The 20,223-nt window shown below is 36.3% G+C and overlaps 1 protein-coding gene and 1 long non-coding RNA gene across 3 annotated transcripts; one reads left to right on the top strand and one right to left on the bottom strand.

The window, feature by feature from the left end:
- The first annotated feature begins 1,294 nt into the window (after positions 1 to 1,294).
- On the top strand, positions 1,295 to 13,131 carry LOC148995724 (uncharacterized). Of its 2 annotated transcripts, none has more exons than XM_089121651.1 (5): positions 1,295 to 1,416; positions 5,066 to 5,386; positions 5,670 to 5,732; positions 11,729 to 11,843; positions 11,955 to 13,131. In XM_089121651.1, the coding sequence occupies exons 1-5, from the start codon at positions 1,368 to 1,370 to the stop codon at positions 12,025 to 12,027; spliced, it is 621 nt and encodes a 206-aa protein (XP_088977777.1). In that variant the 5' UTR covers positions 1,295 to 1,367; the 3' UTR covers positions 12,028 to 13,131. The 2 variants fall into 2 exon arrangements, with proteins under 2 accessions (XP_088977777.1, XP_088977778.1); XM_089121652.1 differs by lacking the exon at positions 11,955 to 13,131 and adding an exon at positions 9,947 to 9,984 and having other exon boundaries at positions 11,729 to 11,945.
- A 1,434-nt stretch (positions 13,132 to 14,565) lies between these two features.
- On the bottom strand, positions 14,566 to 17,390 carry LOC120488747 (uncharacterized). The gene is made up of 4 exons (XR_016146964.1): positions 17,172 to 17,390; positions 16,499 to 16,567; positions 15,981 to 16,053; positions 14,566 to 15,297 (listed from the first exon to the last, which is right to left on the bottom strand). It is a non-coding gene; the product is annotated as an uncharacterized LOC120488747 (long non-coding RNA).
- Positions 17,391 to 20,223: the final 2,833 nt, after the last annotated feature.

Raw genomic sequence — 20,223 nt, 5'->3', positions numbered from 1 at the left:
GCGTCCAGCAAGCGTCTGCAAGCTGCCAGTCGGATCACGGCCATTTGACTGGTTTAATCGGGACAACAGTACCCAAAACAGCAATCATACACAAGAATAAAGGCATGACATTATATTCATAATAAGAAAACAATTTATTTCCTTTTAGCGAGAGTGTCAGACAACGCGTTATATTCACTGATCACCCGCGACTGGCTGGATGAGCGTCCAGCAAGCGTCTGCAAGCTGCCAGTCGGATCACGGCCATTTGACTGGTTTAATCGGGACCACAGTACCCAAAACACCAATCATACACAATAATAAAGGCATGACATTATATTCATAATAAGAAAATAATTTATTTCCTTTTAGCGAGTGTCAGGCGACGCGTTAGACTCGCCAGCCAGCCACTGGCAGCTGCCAGTCAGCCACTGACAGGTCACGTGACCTGCCAGTGGCAGCTCCTGCCAGCCAGTTGAAGATTGAACCCCTACTCTGAAATGGTCTATATGTGGCATTTGTGCTTGCCATTGTGTCGGCATGGAAGATAGTTGTCCATTATTGTGGTTTAATCTTAAACCATCTGCAGCTGCTACATTTCTTGTCTTTTGGTATTTATCTTTGGTACGTAAATTTATGTTAAGATATGATTCAACTATGTTTGGTTGTATTTTGTACTTAGAGTAAGATATTTTTCTTTTGTATATGAGCAGTGCGCATGAACCACGTTGCTTACCTTTTCTACAGTAGCCCTATGTTGCGAACATTTATTGCTAATCAATCATTTTGGAATAATTGGAAGCGATCAAGTATATAGTTTGAGTTTTATGTTTATTTCACATCTATGTGTGCTGTCTCATGCACTGTTATTGCATATGTCCATTGTAAACTAGCAAAACGTGTTAAATTTCTTGTTCTGTGAACTAGTTATTAGCTACAGTGTGGTGATTGCGGGGAGTTATCTGTCTGTCAACATAATGCGGGGTAAGTTATAGAGACAGCGCGTTTATTCTACTTTCCCTTTTCTTTTTTATTTACTCATTTATTAATTTATTATTTTTTATTATGCTGTATGTGATGTTAGTGTGTAATCTCTGTCTTTGTTAGTCTTCCAGTTTTAACTGCTTCTTCTGTTGATGTTTAACAAGTATGAATAAAAAGCTTTTGTGCACCAGTCTCGCGAGAAGATGTCAGCATTTGTCAGATGACTTGTTTTTCTCAGAGTCTTCTTGTAAATCACTTGTTTTAAAGAAAGCCTGCGCATGAATTAAGGGGGGAGGGGAGGGGAGGGGTGGGGTGGGGAGGAAGTGGTTGTTTTGAATTCTTTTTTGTTTACATTTATACTTTTGACTTTTGAAATAACGTGAACCTGGACAGCTGACGAAGTGATGAAAATGAAGTTTATTATTGCTATTGTACAAGCTGTACTTGTGTGGGGTAAGGTTTTTTTTTTATTATCTCTCACTGTGGTAACGTTTGTTTGGTTATATGGAATTCGTTTGAAATTACAAATAGCAGTAACAAAACTAATTAGTATATTTCAAAATATGCGTAGCATCACAAATAGAATGCAATAGTCTGCATTACGTTGGGTAGCAAGAAAAAAACAAACAATTTAAAGGTTTGAATGATTTATTTGTAATATAGTTTTTCATTTATTATTTATAATTGTGTGTAAAGCAGACCCTGCTAATGAGGCGAATAATGCTATGAGAGAGATTATTTATAAGATCACTTGTTTTTTATCACATAACAAATATCTACAATGTGTTATGTGGTTTTGTTTCATTAATGTCCTAATTTGTAACAAAGTTTTCAAAAGATTTTGATTATGAACCACATGATATTTTCCGGTGATGTTTATTTGTGACAAACAATTTAGGAATTTGTCAGATTTCAATGATAATTACAAAATATTGTCATATTTCCACAATAGTACGGTGGCCGAGAGAGTTCACCGCGCTGCAACCTGATGAAGACGAATACAAATAGAAAAAAACGTGTGCAACTATAAAAACGCGAGCAAATACAAAAAAACATCCGCAAATTAAGAAAAACATCTTCATCAGTTCCACAACACACCTGTGCTCCAAGTACTCACAACACAACCAAATACAGAAACGCGCTGCAAACGTTCACAACACCAAATACAGAAACGCGCTGCAAATAACACGGTCCACAACGGAAATGTTTCCGGGGAACCAAATAAGTGACGGACCCGACTGGAACCACAGGACGTGCTTACAGCAAAAAACCTTTATTGACAAGAAGTCAAAACCTATATTTTTTTTATAAATAAACTATACTATTAAAATAATATTGTATATATAAATAATACTATACTATTATATTTTTTATAGTTCGTCCATACTCCTTGCTTACTCAAAATTCTACTTTGTTTTATTTAACTTCTTTTGACTTTTCCCCTCGCAAAACACAGAGATTCAAATTATTATGACATACAACTTGTGTACAATATACAACATGTGTTAACAATATGTTCAATGTCATCACAATACAAATGAGAAAAGAACAATGATCTGAAAACTAAATAAATAAAAAAGTTCTAGAAGAACATGAAGGCAAGATATTAATCTATACATAAGTTACACTATACAAATAGTTTCATTTTATGTTTAAATTTTCATAAGAAAAGTTTCCTAAAAATGTTAGGTAATGTATGGCACTGACATACAGGTATATAAAACTGATATTTTAACAGATTTTTATAAAGTAAAAATAAAAAATAAATAATTTATTTGCAACCGTTATGTTAATCATTATATTTCTGTCGTCAGAACAGCTATACAGCTGATGGACAAAGTGCTGTGTTGTCATAGGAACATCCTAGGTAAAAATAATTACGTCTGTTGTTGCTCCCTTCATCACGTGCCAAGCGGCTACATAAATGACACACTAGGTGTCATGCTTACGCCAAATTCCCACTTGAAAAGCTTTGCCGTCTGCCCTTTGAAGGGAGTAGGGCATAGGGAAGCTCACGAGCAATAAGCAAGTCCCAGTCGGGTCCGTCACTTATTTGGTTCCCCGGAAACATTTCCGTTGTGGACCGTGTTATTTGCAGCGCGTTTATGTATTTGGTGGTGTTGTGAACGTTTGCAGCGCGTTTCTGTATTTGGTTGTGTTGTGAGTATTTGGAGCACACGTGTGTTGTGGAACTGATAAAGATGTTTTCTTAATTTGCGGATGTTTTTTTGTATTTGCTCGCGTTTTTATAGTTGCACACGTTTTTTTCTATTTGCATTCATCTTCATCAGGTTGCAGCGCGGTGAGCTCTCTCGGCCACCGTACAATAGTGCTAATTTTGATCTCTAAATTAATGGCAGCCTTGTAGAAAGACCAGAAAGAAGTTGTTGTCGTGGTGGTGAAACATTTGATATCTCTTGATCTGTCAGTCAAATGTCATTTCAAAAGAAGGGGAACTAGACATGAGTAAACATGTACTCATGACTTTGCCTTCTACCTAGTAACAGAAGGGTCGTTTGCTGAATAACAACCAATCATATTGAGGTGTATAAATTATAAAAATAGATAATGAATCTTGTCACCTTTGCCATCCATTCTATAAAAACTGACACTTAAGGTAAATTAAAGTGAAAGAGGAATGAATCTACCACAGTGCCATTTACAAGACAGGTCTCGACTTTAAACTGACATGTATGGTGTCAGAGACGTTCACTAAATATAATGTCCACTATAGTGGACAAATGTGTAATCCTAGGTCCCAGGACAATAAAATGTAATATTCACCTTGGTAACAATGTGGTAACTGCAGTTAAAAAAATTGGGCTGCACATGGACAGTATGTATTCACTGTATTTTAATAAATTACCTGTGGTATTTTAGTGTTTCCCAACCTTATTTTAGTCATAGCACTTTTGGAAATCTTTCAATAATCTGTGGCACCCTATGCTGTGTTGTCACGATACTTGAAAGTACCTTGAAAGTACTGACATTCAATAACATTTTCGATACCATTGGGGACACCGCTGTGTAGGCCTTCTGTCATATAGATCATTATTTATATCTAATTCTTGTGCATCCATTGAAAGTCTATATGTAATAATTGCTACTGAGGAGATCAGTTTATATGATGACAGATTTTAATGTAGGCTTTGATTCATATACAGCTATTGCTCAATTACCATTACAACTATCTCACCTTAAAGGGATAGTTCACTTTGAAATTAATTTTTTATATGTTTTATCTTACCTCAAGGGCATCCAAGATGCAGGTGTCTTTGTTTCCACAGTATTTTCAATTTTGATATTTTAAGGTCAAACCGTTCTTGTCTGTCAGTTATATAGTGGAGGACTATGGTCACCACCTCAAAGAGCATGCACAGAGAAGTCCAGATTAAACATGATTTACTCGTAAATGTAAGTACACATTGATGGCCTAAGACACGAAACGAGCGGTTTGTGTGAGAAAACGAACAGTATTTATATCGTTTTTACCTCGTGTAATCACAGCCACGTCCAACTGATCTGAATAAAGTTATCCAATGTCCAACTGAACCATGTTCAATGTTCTTCCGGAAGTGATCTCTCGCGCGTGTACGCCACTCATTGTTTACACAGAGACTTCAGAAGTTTTACCTTTCACTGTGAAGATCTAAACATATTTAGATCTACAGGAAATCGCAATGGAAGACGATTTCAATATATCTGAATATGTTTAATGAAAGGTAAAACTTCCGAAATCTTCAGAATTTTTTATTGATGCATTTTTGTGTTCAATGAGTAAGGTTAAATGTAAACATTGCAAGACATTCACTGATGTTTGTGACAGTTGCTGGTGATAAATTTATTAACAATTTTACATTGTGTGCCCTTTTAATACATCTTATCTTCTAATCTAGAGCATGTTAATTAATACATGTACTAACGTGTAGTTAAGATGGTATGTTGTTCATTAGCACATGTCTTAACTCATCATTAGGTCCAGATATATTCCTCTACTCACAATATTTATGATCAGTAGAAAAAAAAAACACTTTGCTGTGTATTTTGTCAGTCTATACCAGATGTGATTTACAGTATAATGAATGGTTAATTTCTTCTCCAGGTGTGTCTAGTGTTGGTTCAGAGAGAGTGCCAGTGTTTGTGATGGAGGGAGATTCAGTCACTTTAAATACTAGTATTAAAATAAACCAACAAGACAGAATTAAATGGTATTTTAATGATATTCGCATCGCTCAAATCATTAGAGAACAGATTAAGATCTGTACAGATGATCAGTGTGAAGAGATATTCAGAGACAGACTGAAACTGGATCATCAGACTGGATCTCTGAACATCACAAACACCACAACTGAAGACTCTGGAGAATATCAGCTAAAAATTCTCAGCAGGAGCAGTGAAAAAATATTCAATGTTACAGTCAGTGGTGAGTCATTATGTTTGGTCATGTATGTTTGAATCACAAAAGTCTTGTTGCTATGTCATTCAGGGTGCTTTATTTTGCTTTAGCTTCATATTAATTCACATCTTATAATTTATCATCTGTTCCAAAACACATTTACTGTAAATATAGAATTAGTAGAATCATCCCAGTTTACATTGCTAAACAGAACAGTGTGATGAAACGTCTACAGTTATTTAATGTGTAGTTTTTTTGTTTGTTCGTTGCTTTGTTTTATTTTTCAAGCATCTGTTGGTTTGTGTTTCAGGTGTTGGTGCTGAGACGGAGAAAAATATTGTGGAGAAGGAAGCACCATTCACTTCAGACACTGGTAAACTAATCAAAGTTGATTTGATTTGATACACGTCACAACAGCTCATACCACAGAATAATAATAATAATAATAATAATAAAATATAAAAGCCAATCAAGACAACAATTATTTTCCAGTATTAGTTCTGCAATGCATTACAATTATATACAACCAAGTGATTCTAAAATATAACTTAAGACACTTACAGTATAATCTTACAACTGATTGTGCAGTCTAATAGCAATTGGTAAAAATGACTTATTAAACCGTTTCTTGTGACAGTGGGGATGAATTAATCTTGAGCTGAATGTATACACTTGGATAGGACTTGAACTGTTTCATAAAGAGGGTGACAATCATGATTTATTATAGAGACCAATTTATCAATCATTCTATCCTGCCCAATTTCCTCTAGTGTGGACTACAAGTCTCAGTATAGGACATAAAACTGCTTTCACAGTACTCCAGTTTTGTCCTTGTTAGTGCCGTAAGATCCTCCATCAAGCAACCAGACATTTCCAATAATGATCACAGGTAAAAGTGGGCTAAGCCTCAATCACAACAAGCAAAAATTATTTCTTGACGTCAAGGCAAGCACACGTCAGTGAATATCAAGTGTTTGAACACAACAACAGTCCAAATGGTGCAAAAACATCTTTCAAAATTTTTTGGGGAAGCCCAAACAAAACGAAAAGAGATCTTTCCTGGTGTCTGACGGATAAATAGAGTGTCGGACTTGCCGGTAAAAGAACAACATGCTAATGTAGTTTTTGTCGAGGCAATCACTCCACAGCAGTGCTGCTATAATCCATAAGGTAAACTTAAGTGGCAGTGGCTCATTTGGGTTGTCTACAAACCGGAAGGTTGGTGGTTCAATCCCCAGGTCCGCCTGACCAAGTATCAAGGAGTCATGTTTCAACATATAATGATGATGTTAAAACACAACCAACAGCATTAAATCTCCTTTTCGATGTGGTCATCTGGCTGTTATAACTCATGTATAGCCAGACAAAATCTAAAGTCAATAATGTGGGATCAAGAGCCCAACTAAAACAAACACTGATCTCCATAATGGTGACTTTAAATTCCGGTTTTCTCCGTTCAGTGATTCTACTTGTTATCATCAGTTGTCTTCAATAATGTTCAATCATCACTCAATTATTCACTTAATTATCTCATTAACTTTAACACAGCTTCAGTGTTCATTTAACACTCAGCTCAGAGTTTGATTGGATGGCTTAAAATGACTTTCATGATGTTGAAGTTACATGAACAAATTATGTTTGTTTAACGAAACCAAGTTATGTGGAACCGGTGGAACCTGTTTACATAAAAAATAAATAAAGCCAACACATCATTTTTTTGAGTGAATGAAGAGTGTGAGGTTTTGATTGGCTTCACAAACTGGCAGAAACCCCATTTTGTACAAACTGATGCTTGAAATCAAATTTTAGTGCCCTAAGCATAATCACTTTATGATGGCAGGTGTGCAGATAAGCAGTATCAGGCACGGGGTTATGGGAAATTGAGTGAAAATGTGATTTGTTAATATTCTGGGGGATTGCGCCCTCTGGTGGTGAGTGGGAGGAACTGGAACTTCTCCTTTTTTAGCTCTTGTTTAAAATATTTGAAAATAAGAACAAAGTTGTCAATTCGTACACAATACGACATGACCCCTGCCATAAAGGAACTAAGAACAAAAGGCAAGCGAAATGATGAATGCATTGCTGTAAACAGATAGCACAACTAAAGGAAAATCATTGTGTATTGGGGAACCAGTGCCTGTCATGACCCTTCAGATCATAATGAGAAGAGGGAAATACAACTATGAACTGAACAATGGATGGATGTGTGATGCATTTCACCTAACATGACTATACAAATTTCACTTCAGCTTTTTTGTCAAGTTCTGCTCCAACAACTAAACAGAAAGTGTTTACATTCGAATAGAGGAACAGCCAAGGGAGCCAATAAGGAAGCCAATGTGGTTGAAGGTTTATGTAATCTAAAGGGCACATAAAACACACACGCTGCGTCCCAATTCGCAAACTATCCGTCCTAAATAGTATTCGAAAATAGAATTAGTATGTCCCAAATCGTAGTATGTTAAAATGAGTGTTTCAAAGATACCCGGATGGTCTACTTTACAGAATACGTTCCCAACGGACGTCGTACTACACAGTGAAAAGCGTCGGACGCGGGTAGAACGAAAATGGCGGAGAGATTAAAGTTTGATTCTGTCAGTTCTGTATGATCTCTCTGATTAAGGTTATGCTGCGTGAGGAAAGTTGCTCAGGACGTTGACATGTCAGGTCGGCTAAAAAATGTGATATAGTGGTCAATAGTTCAATGTCTACCTTCAATTTAATTGTATTAACTGCCCTTATAAACGTTAGAAAGTCATGAAAATAAAAAATGACATCACAACTTATCGTTATAAAATCAATATTTATTTTATTAAAAGTTAATAATTCAGGTTTGTTTATCAGTACCATAGCAACGGTCAACTTCCGCTGGAATTGTCGGATAGGAACCGTCCGTAGCTTTTCGCAAGAGTTCAAACTTTTGAACGCATCCGGATGACCAACGGACACGATTTTCTTCGCACCGCACTCGGTCGGACCCGTTTCGGACCCATTCGCATGCGGTCTGCGAATCTCCATAGGAAATGAATGACTTCCGGTCGTTTCGCAGCCGCATTGGAGCTGATTTCAACTGCCAGTGTGAAGGCGGCGTAACGGATATTTTTCAAATCCTCCACTGGATGTAATCTCAGTTCTCTTCGCATTGGATTGTGGGAAATAGGGCTTCAGCAAGTGTACATCGAATGTACACTCGAATTCAGAGAGGATTGTGGGTAAAAGTAGTGAATGAATGTAGGGAATGATGTTGTTCACTCAGAATTCGGACACCACTACAAAATGGCCGACACCCGATATAGTGCACTATATAGTGGATAGGGAGCGATTTCAGACACAGCTAAGATCACAGAAGACAGGGAAGTTTACGGTGACAGGACGCGACAGAGAGCTCTGTCCGTTAAAGATGACGTGATAGCATGTCCCAAAGCTTGCCTACTCTTTTGCTACACACTCAAAAGTATGTACTTTTTCCTCACAAAAAGAGTACATACTTTTAGGGCGTAGTATAAGTAAGCGAATTGGGACGCAGCAACAGTTTCTGCCAATCTTATGTTAATCTTGAGTACCAATGGAGTAGTATTGTCTTCACGTAGCCTACAACTTTGGTTGAGAAATTCCCACTATAGGGTGAGTTGTTACTGTATGAGGGAATGTGCATGCAATAAAAAAAGGAGAAGTGCATGCATTAGTTAACATGAACATTTAAGAGATGTGAGGGTTGTCTTCTGATCTATGTTTTTGATTTTGCAAAAAATCAGGGCCCATTTTCATAAAGAATTTTAATGCAAAGAGTCGCTCCTACTGACAAAAGTCTAAGAAAATTCTTAGAAATGATCTGGGTGTTAACTCTTAAAATCAAAGAAAAAATCCTAAAGAGAAAAGTAATTCAGAAAGTATCTTAACCCTTAAAAGAGCTTTTAAGGTCAACATTGTTAGGAGTAGCCTATGGACAAGGACTTCCACTAATGAGCTAACAGTAAACACTGTTCCTCTGTCCATCGGGCTTTCTCGTCCTTCTTGGTTTTTTATTCCATGTTTGCTATATTAAAACCAACATTCAAACCCCCACTTAAATAGACAGCAATCAGTGTAATTGGAAAGAGTGGAACAAGTTTTATCATTCTAAGCCAATCAAATACCTTATAGGAAATTAACAGCATGGTAAATAATTAAAAAAAAAAGATTCACATATATAGTGTGTGTGTGAGTGTGTGTAAGAGAGAACGGTATTTCAAAGTGAAGGCTTACAATAGACCATATTGTCACAATCCTGGACTCCGCAACCTCTCTCTCTGGCCAGCAGAGGGAGCCCTCACCTGAATATTGACTCTCATACTCGCACTACATTTCCCATAAGTCTCCTCACTGACACTGATCACCATGCCCAGCTGCAGCCCCATCTACTGGGCTATTTAACTGCAGCTTGCACAGCTCTCAGTGCGAAGTTTTGGAAATACTACCGAGTGTTATTACCCTGTGATTGCCTGACTGTTTATCGACCCTGTGATTGCATGACTGTTTATCGACCCTGTCTGTCTGGGATTTCTCCTTGCCTGCTGCCTGCCTTCTTTACTCCTGCCTGGTTCACAGATTCTGCCTGTTCTCAACCTGCCCTGATCTTCTGCCTGGTAATTCGATTTTGATTCAGCCTCTTCTCCAGTACACTGTTTGCTGTCTTTGACCCCAGCCTGTCTGACTATTCTGTTAATAAACTTTGTGCTGCACATGGATCTCTCTGAGTCTGGTGATTCACAACACATATGCTTAAAATCATTATTTTTTTCCTTTCTTGCAACCAACCAAACACAGTCTTCAAAAGATTGTGTCACACATAGCGACGGGGTCAGCTCTGTCTCCTCGCTAAGATGAGTTTTTCTCTTTTCCTTACTCAAGTTGCTCTCAGATCAATCCCGAATCGCTCTTAAGCTAAGACTCCTACGTAAAAGTTTTTAAGCTAAGTTAAGAGTTTTATGAGAGGATTCTGAGAATCTTTATGAATACAGGACCAGGGCCCGTATCCCTAAAGTTTCTGAGAATCCTCTCAGAGAGCTCCTAACTTAATCTAAAAATTCCTTGCTAGGAGTTTTAGCTTAGAAGTGATTCCAGAACATTTTCAGTGAACTCTGAGCAAGGAATGGATGGAAAATCCTATCTTAGTGAGGAGGTGTGGTTGACCCCGTTGCTAGGTATGAGTCATCATTTCAAAAGCCGTGATTGGTTGATCCTACAAGTTTGATGAAAATGAACTTTTGGTGATAATGAGCAAAGGATGTACCCTCAAATCAATAAACATAATTATACACTCTAATCTTATGCAGACTGTAATTGTAAATAAGATTTCGCATTCAAGAAAATATCTGGAAAATGAATAGTAAGCTGTAGGGGTTATAGCCGAACATTAGAATCTAAAATTTGTGAAAACTTAAGCTCATTACACCGTTCAAATAATGATTTGTGTCTTATTTGCTCATATTAATATCCTAAAACAAGATGGCCTATCTCAAGGGGCTGTCCTTAATGAAGTAGAAATTGCAACGTTACATCTCGGTGTGGTCTTAACGAGGGTAACACGGCTCAGCTTTTATCAATGTCTGTGATTGCTGGCTGGTCCATTTATGAAGGCGTGTTAACAAATATCCTACAAACACAGAAAATCGAGAAAAAAAGGAAAAAATAAATTTTGTGGAGCTGCTTAGGGGAACTCCAAGCCACTAAAATTCCTCTTCCCTGCTCTTAGCAGATCTCGCCTTAGGAGCCCTTTTAAGCGCTAGGAATCTTGAGGAATAGCTTTTATATTAACTGGGATTTTCGTGTCACTTTTAGGGGAAATTCTAAGAAAACGTCATGACTCTGAGAATTTTTTTAGAATTTGGCTGCTAGGAGCCACTTTTTGCACAAAAATTCTTTAGGGATACGGGCCAGGATGTCTAAATAGGTGATAACACGATTTTAGAAATCCTTTCATTATGAACAATTCGGAAGTCACAAAAGTTTTGATTAGAAAACTGGAAGAAGCAAATTAACATTTATGAAGTGCAGTGTTTAACGCGGTTGATTATGATTTCAGTTTTCTAACTTTAGTTAGTGTGTAAAGTTGCTGTTTGAGCATAAACAACATCTGCAAAGTTACGACGCTCAAAGTTTAAAGCAAAGGGAGATATTTCCTTTACAGAAATCACTTTTTAAGGACTACACAAATGGCTGGTAGGGAGTGCACAATATTTCTCCCAGGTTAGTGACATCACTAACCCTAAAATTTACATAAACCCTGACCCGCAACATACCCGACTCATTCGTGTTTACTCGTTAACAGATTTGCAATTTGATATATTGTTTGTCTCAGACTAGGCTCTGTTCTTCTATTTGTTACAGATGAACATGAAAATTCTCCAGCACCGGTCATTACTGTTTTAGTTCTGTTTGGGGCTGCAGCTCTTTTGTTTTTGATTTGTCGGCAAAGAAAATCTGTACAAAAATCTAAACAACTGTAAGTATTACAGCTGATAAAGCAATAGACACATAATGAGCTTTATTAAATGGTGTACAAATGTTTGATTTGACAAGTTTTAAATATTGTGTTTAATGTGGTTTTGTTCAGGTTGACTGTTACAGTGGAGGCTCCCGCTCCGTCTCCTCTCCGCCACCAGAGGGAGCCTTCACCGGAGTATTGATCATTGGCCTTAAAGGTGCCCTCTGGGATTTAAAATCAAATCATACAACATGTTCCATACCAGATGGGGGCAGTATACCTCCAGAAATACCTCCACGGCCACGCGCTCTCTCATGTCTTCAAACAATATGGGCGAGTGCTGTGTTGCTGTCTCCCTCGTGCATATTAATCAAATCACACGATAGTAAAAGGTTGGAAGACCGCAGTTTCACGTGGAGCATTTGGAGATTTTCAGAGATTAGAGACTTAATGAACAACATCTCAATACTAAATTATAAGGGCCGTCTCATAGACAAGTCGGTGCATTTCGACGATATGGGAAAATTAAAGCCCAGGCTATTATTTCTAGTTTTATGATATTCGATTTGTTCATATTACATTTTTACCATTAGTTTGAATTAATTTGACAGACAGCATTCCCTGATGTGGACCAAGCTAGCGTCTTTCAGAGCTGCCAACTCTCACAACACTTTTCACACACTCTCACGCCACATCCATTTTGTCATGCACAGAAAAGGACACAGAGACCGATCTCAGCTCTCAGATTCTGTTCGTTTTATTACGCAATTCAAACAATAAATACAGTATTGGCGCTTTACATGACAGATCCCTAGCGCACGTGAACCGATCATCTCTACTAGCTAATGGTAAAAGAACACGAACACTGTTGAAAGATATAGTATGCTACAACTTACCAAAATGTATTCCTCATGCATAATATCAACCAATTATTGTTTTTTAACTCTTCCCTGAACTGAAATGTAGTAGTGGGCTGTATTTCCACACGACTGACGTCAGGTTCAAGTACACACAAGCTGGCGCGAGCGCGACTCACTCGTGTACTGCAGTTTGGCTGGTGGTAACGTTGCCCGCCCGCATACCGCCTCCCATGGTCGAAACTGGTATTACGACACCTGCCGGGCCGGGGCTAGTAATTTAGCATGCTAATTCAGGTTAATATCTCGACAGCACTATAACTTGTCAGTTTTTTAATGACATCATCAACCTTATTTCTTCTCAATCTTTTGATGCGTGTAGCTCATTTTTGGGATATTTTAACCTCAATTGTTACAGATGGCACCTTTAACCCGTTTAATCCCACCGGTCACAACCCTGCAAACAAGCCTGCACTGGCCCTGTCCGGGCCCACTTAGGGCTAGCCTAAGGGCCCCCTGCAGGCTGCTAGCGCAGGGCCCATGAGAATTTGCTCATTGGCAAAACGTTGGGCCTGCATGGGCAGCCCTTACTTAGCCCTCACTAAACCCACACAGGGCCCGCACACTGGGCCCACAAAACGTTGGCCCTGCATGGGCAGCCCTCACTTAGCCCCAAGGAAGCCCTCACTAAGCCCACACAGGGCCCGCACCGCACACACAGGGCATCTACAACAATAGATCTAGTTCACAATTAATCTGTTTCACTATAAATACTTTTTGGCTAATATAACTAAGTCTTTGGGAAAAACAATTATTCTATACATCTGAATGCAGTCACCACATAACTAATTTCTGTATTTTCACAAATGTACAGAAGTCAAATGGATTTCAAATCAATGTATTTATTAATTACAAAACATAAAACATTAAATTCAGGTTATTATATATAATATAATTACACTATTATATATTCACATAAAAAACAGAAACATAGAAAACAGCTGTTTTACATTATGATAATTTCACAATATTAGTTTTTTTTTTAAATAAATGCAAATAAATGCAAGCTTGATAAGCAGAATAGACTTCTTCCAAAATGTTTCCAAATTTTTTACCTGTATACTGTATATGATTTTATACAAAATAAATAGTAGTTAATAAGATTGACACTGTATTATATCTAGTAATATTGAAGCTAAACAGAGTCCCTATAACAGTGCAATTTGTAGATTTTTAGTCTTCGAGAAAATGTTTTATGAGTTGCAAACCTCTTTTTCTTTGCTTTCTCTCTCTCACAAACACAACACATCAGTTACACAAAACATCAGTTAAATTCTTCATTGCAGGTGCACAAATCCTATTCTAAAAATTACCAAACTCATAGGGTCATATTTTTGTTGATAAACAGTAACATTTTGGCCAATTATGCACATTTCTTGGTGTATAATTTTGTGAATCATCTATACTGTTTGGCTATTCTCATGTGGTCACACTTCACTTTTTATTCACAGTCACATATGCTCAAACCCCGTGTGGCCGTGCCTTAAATGTCAGCATACATTTCTTACAGGGCTGTGCAAAAGTTAATTGCGATTAATCGCATTCAAAATAAAAGTCTGTGTTTACATAATATATTTGTGTGTGCTGTATATAATTATTTTGTATTAGGGCTGTGAAACGATTAATCGCATCTAAAATAAAAGTTTGTGTTCACATAAATTATATACGTTTGTGTAGTGTGTATAATTATTTTGTATATATAAATACACACACATGCATGTATATATTTAAGAAATATTTGCATGTTTGTACTGTATATATGTTTATACAAAATTAATATTATACATAAATATAAATCTTTGATGTATAAATAACACATTTTTCTTAAATATATACATGCATATGTGTGTATTTATATATACAAAATAATTATACAGACATATATCATGTAAACACAAACTTTTATTTTTGATGCAATTAATCGTTACACAGCCCTATATTGTATATATAAATACACACACATGCATGTATATATTTAAGAAAATGTGTTATTCATATATAAAATATTTATATTTATATAATATAGATTATGTATTCATATATATATATATATATATATACACAGAATTTAAGTGCAAATAATTCTTAAATATATACATGCATGCATAGGTATTTATATATACAAAATAATTATATACAGCACACACAAATATATTATGTAAACACAGACTTTTATTTTGGACGCGATTAATTGCAATTAATTTTTGCACAGCCCTTTTTGTGATTTGAAAAAAAGAAAATTATTTGTACACCTCCAATGAAGAATTTGAAAAGCTGTAACTGCAGTGTTTTTTGTGAAAAAGAAAAAAGTTTGAAACTTAAAAAAAAAAAAACGTTCTCTCTGTGACTACTTTACACCTGACTACTTTTAACTGACTACGTTACACCTACAGATTCCACTGTCACAGGTGCTCTGTTTTGCTATAATGAAACCTTTACAGAACATGATAGTAATCCGCCATCCATGTAAAAGCAGAGGTCGGTGTGGTGTACAGGTACATCTGTCCAGCCAACATCTCACGCCTTGATGCCTTCCACTGTGGATCCCAGAAAACCTGCAAAAAAAAAAAAAAAAAAAAAATACAGTTCAAAATCTATCATACATAATCATACATCTGGTATCACAAATTATTCCAGGTTATTATAACAATTCCAGGTTCAATCAGGTTAAATGCTCAATATTAGAGCTGCACAATACTAAAAACCTTAAATAAAATATTTAGTTTATCTGCTGCTATATATATTGCGATATAAAAACAAATTTCAAGAGATTATTGAGTGAATCTGCATTGAAAATGATAACAAATTACAAGTATTGATAAATTCAATAGAAGAAAAATACAATTGAAATAAGCAGTGCATGAAGTTTTTTCGGAAAATCTAACTTATCAGGTACGGAAATTGAATTATCTAATGTAAAATAAGTCTTCACTGAGGTACAGCCTCTCTCTACTCTTACAAAATGACAAACAACCAGCCTGAAAAACACATGACAATGACACAAGATAATGTCTATAATAAATAGTGTGTGTGTAATTTCTTCAGTACCGTCAGCAGAACTGATAACATCTGAGCTTATCGATACTGCAGTCTTCCTTAATTTGGCCCCAGGGCCCGTTTAATGTTTAATACCGGGTTTCGGAAACTATTCCTACATATGGGTGAGTTCATATGGATGAAGGCCTGTTGTGTTTGGCCTCTTGGTTTGTGATGGTGATATAGCTATTGTGAAACTCACCTTCGTCATGTACTGGGTGTGGATGGCATCAAGATCTTGTCCTGAAGAATCACAGGATCAAATGATATCTCATCTGGTAACAAGAGCACAGCCATAACCCCTGAATTCAGCATTTGAAAGTAAAAAGAATTTCAGTATTTATCAGTCAAACATACATAAAAAAATAGCTTTGAGTTGGACAGTATGGTGTCTCATTGGCCAACATAATTAAAAACACACCCAGAGAAAAAATAAAATAAAAAAATAATATATATATATATATATATATATATATATACTGTATATACTGTATATATATATATATATATATATATATATATATATATATATATATATATATATATATATATATATATATACCCATGACTATTATCCTGAATTATTATAACTATGACTATTATAACATTATATTTTTGAAAAAAACTGTAGTTAATGAATTTAAAGTGAGAGACTTCATTCAAAATCATAAATCCTACAGACCCACAACAATTAAACAGTATGTATGAAGTTTTGCTTACTATAGTCGAGGTCATAGCCGTGGAGATTGTCTTGGACCCCAGGGGGTGCAGCAGGACATCTATGATGATCTTCAAGAAAATAACATGCAATGTGTCACAGAGCCAACAATATTACATTGAATTTACAATAGAACAAAGGGTTTAATACAAGGAAGCAAGCTAGAGCATAGCTAAAGAATATACATAAAAAATCTTAAGGTAATATATTGTGCAATAATGCATATGAAATAATTATCATGATTAAACAATAATTCCCCTTTGTTGTGTTTTTTTCCTGTTCCTTCTGAAATCACTTATTACCAATATTTGTAAATGACGTCATTAAGTACGTTACAATGAATTCTTTCAAGGTTAAATAAATTAACTTAGCTAACTTCCAATCACCCATTGACAAATTACCAGCAAAACAAAACTATCAAAAACTGTTATCAACACAAAAATGTGGTTAAAAACCCACACTTATGTAAAACAAGAGCTCAATTGTAACGTAAACAACTTAACGTTAACGTTAGCTCTTCTGAAAACGGTTCAGTCAGATGCTAACGGACTTTATCGAAGACACAAAACTATTTCTATAAAGTAAATATTCAACAGAAGTGTATCAATTACACGTAAGACATATATCAGGAAGGTTTGTATGTATTATTTGTGTGATTTTGGTAACTAGACTTACCTGAAAGCAGAGAAAACAACAGTGAGAGACGCTAGTTTGCTGTTTGTCAGTTGATGGGTTTCCTCGTTTCCATGGTTTCCATCTGCTCGCGCGCGCTCCTGTCTTTGAATCAGATTTGAATGCGACTCGCGCACGTACGCCCATATTGAAACCATAGAACACGTCAAAAGGCACGCAGCATTTAAATAAACATCTAGAATTATAACATTTAACAATTTAAAATATCTTTAATTTTATATAACGAATTTAAACTCATTGTGTAGTTCTATGACCCATTCAGTTGACAATTATGCTTTTTAATACCATTTTGCTTTTACTTTTATTGTAAAGCAATTTCATGACATCTGTATTATATAAAGGCCTACATGTAATATAAAGAGCAACGTGTAATATAAATATGTAACATAAAGTGTGGAATGAAACTGCAACAGGCCCGTAATTTCATTACCATCTTTATATAAAGAGTGCTTTCTTATTCTCTTATATATATATATATATATATATATATATATATAGCCTATACATATATATATATATATATATATATATATAAATATCTTAAAAAAAATAAAACATTTATAAACAATTTAAATATATATATATATATATATATATATTAAAATTGTTTAAAAAAATTTTTTTAAGAGAATTAAAATTACCAAGTTATGCTTTCTTATTCTCTTTATATATATATATATATATATATATATTATTAGTGCTTTCTTATTCTCTTAATTAATTCAATATATATATATATTTTTTTTTATTTTTAAGAGAATTAAAATTACCAAGTTATTTTGATCAGAGGACGTACTGACGACATTGTGGGCATGTGGGCAAATCTAAATGTGGGCTACCTAAACTAAACCCGCATGGGCCCAAAGGTGCAAAACCTGCTCATGGGCCCGAATGGGATGGCCCACAGTGGGCCATCATGGGCTTAATGTGGGCAGCCCGCTAGTGTGGGCTGCTCACTGATAGCCCGCAGTGAGCCCAAAGCTGTGGGCCTCGTCTGGGCAACCCGCACTGGGCCTGTTTAGGTTTGGCGTGGGCTGGCCCTAGCCCACTGTGCCCACAAAAAGCCAGCGTTGGCCCCGCAGGGGCATGTTTGCAGGGAATTGTGACCGCAGCTTTTTTCTTATTTCTGGAAGCTCTAAAAATGTTGTTATTGACTTTGGGCAAGAAATTCAACTTTTAAATGACAAAATAGACTGTCTTGATTAAAATCAATTAATGTCATGTGACTAGTGTGAAAGGTCACATGACCAGATCAGTTCACTTCCTGCTTGCACATCTAGAGGAAGATTTCTTCCTCAGACTACTAAAATAAGTAGTATATAAAACATCTTAATTTACAGATAGAACTATCAAATTTTGTACATATATTCTTTAAAGGGTCTACTACTGATATATTTTGAGAATTATACTCCTGCATTTATATTTTGCTCGTAAGACTTGTAAATTTGTTTACGGTCACAATTGTGACCGGTAGTATAACAGTATAGCAGTGCTTCAATTGAAAACACAGGTATAGGCAGATATTGGCGGGTATTGGCAATCCTACACTGAATATGCCACATCTGTGATGAGGATGGATGATCACGGCGAAGGAGAAGTGCTCACTAACACAGATTTAGACAGATTTGTGAACAATATTTGATAGAAAAAGGCCTTTTGTGTACATAGAAATGGTCTAGATCTTTGAGTTCAGCTCATGAAAAATGGGGGTAAAAACAAAAGTGTTGCATTTATAATTTTGTTTAGTGCAGTTATCAGTATCCCAGAAATGTTCAATGTGTTGGACCTTCTTGACGTGCATGACCCCCTTCCCCCCACCCCAAATTGAAAGTGACTGTGACAGTGATGGCTCAGATAGGGAGTCCCAGGGTGAAACAGCCCATTTGCCAGGTAGACTATTGAATGGCGATGCAGAGGTGAACTGGAGGATTGTGCAGATGTTCATGAGATCCAAATGGTGTGCCCCACACATGACCACAAACAACCCTTTATACAACGTACGGCCCATCTTCAGTGCACTGAAAGAGTGCACACACATCTACCTGAAACTGGCCTAGGACAGGGCCCAAGTGTAGACATGGTCTAGCCCATAGGGGTCTAGCCGAACAAGCAGAAGTTCCTCCAGGGTGTAACTTTGTTCATGACAACCTTTTCACCTCACTAAGCCTTCTTCACAAAATGACAAAACGAGATATTGGATGTCTTGTAATGAATTGTGTCAATAGGTCTAATTGAAGAATTTGAATGAATTCTGACTATGTAGTTTCCCACCGGTCACTATTGTGACCGAGTATAAAACCTAATATTTCACTAACTTAACCAACATAAAATCAAAAAAGGCATATTGTTTGAGTGTTAGGGAGGTCTAAGGAGTAAAATGCATGTACTCATGTTGCAAGAAAAAATTTGGGATTAAACTGAAATTCCCATCATGCCTCATACCTGGGACTGATTGCGCCTCACACCTGCACTGCATCTACACACACCCATAAAAGCCACCTTCACACACCACACCAGTGCGAAGTCTTGATTTGCCCCGGTGATCATTTCTGAGCGTTTATACCCTGATTCTGGATTTCTGGTTTTGGACTTTGGACTGTTTGACTCTTCTTCGATTGATATCTGCCTGGCCTGAACTCGGACTGTTTACGGATTACGATTATTGCTGCCTGCCCTGATCTCTGCCTGTTTCCTGGATTATCCTGTTGTCTTATCTGCATTGCTCTGTCTGCCTCGTCTTGACCCTGCCTGTACGACTCTGTTTAATAAAGCTGCAAATGGATTCCTCTGTTCCCTGTGGTTCGTTACATTGACTATCAAATAGCATAAAAACAAAACAAATTATATTATAAAACAAAATAATTAAATGCCAAGGCAAGTTTATTTATATAACACATTTCATACACAATGGTAAATCAACGTGCTTTAAATTAAAATAATAAAAAGAAATCCGAATAATTAAAACAGTTTAGAATAAAAAAAATAATATATATAACAGTCGGACGAACACTGCTCACAGTGCTCATTCAGTAAA

The sequence above is a fragment of the Pimephales promelas genome, chromosome 2, assembly GCF_988280905.1.
Source record: "Pimephales promelas chromosome 2, fPimPro1.hap1.1, whole genome shotgun sequence".
NCBI classification, from domain to species: domain Eukaryota; kingdom Metazoa; phylum Chordata; class Actinopteri; order Cypriniformes; family Leuciscidae; genus Pimephales; species Pimephales promelas.
Note: the sequence above shows the minus strand (reverse complement) of the source record. Positions and strands in the feature narration are given on the sequence as shown.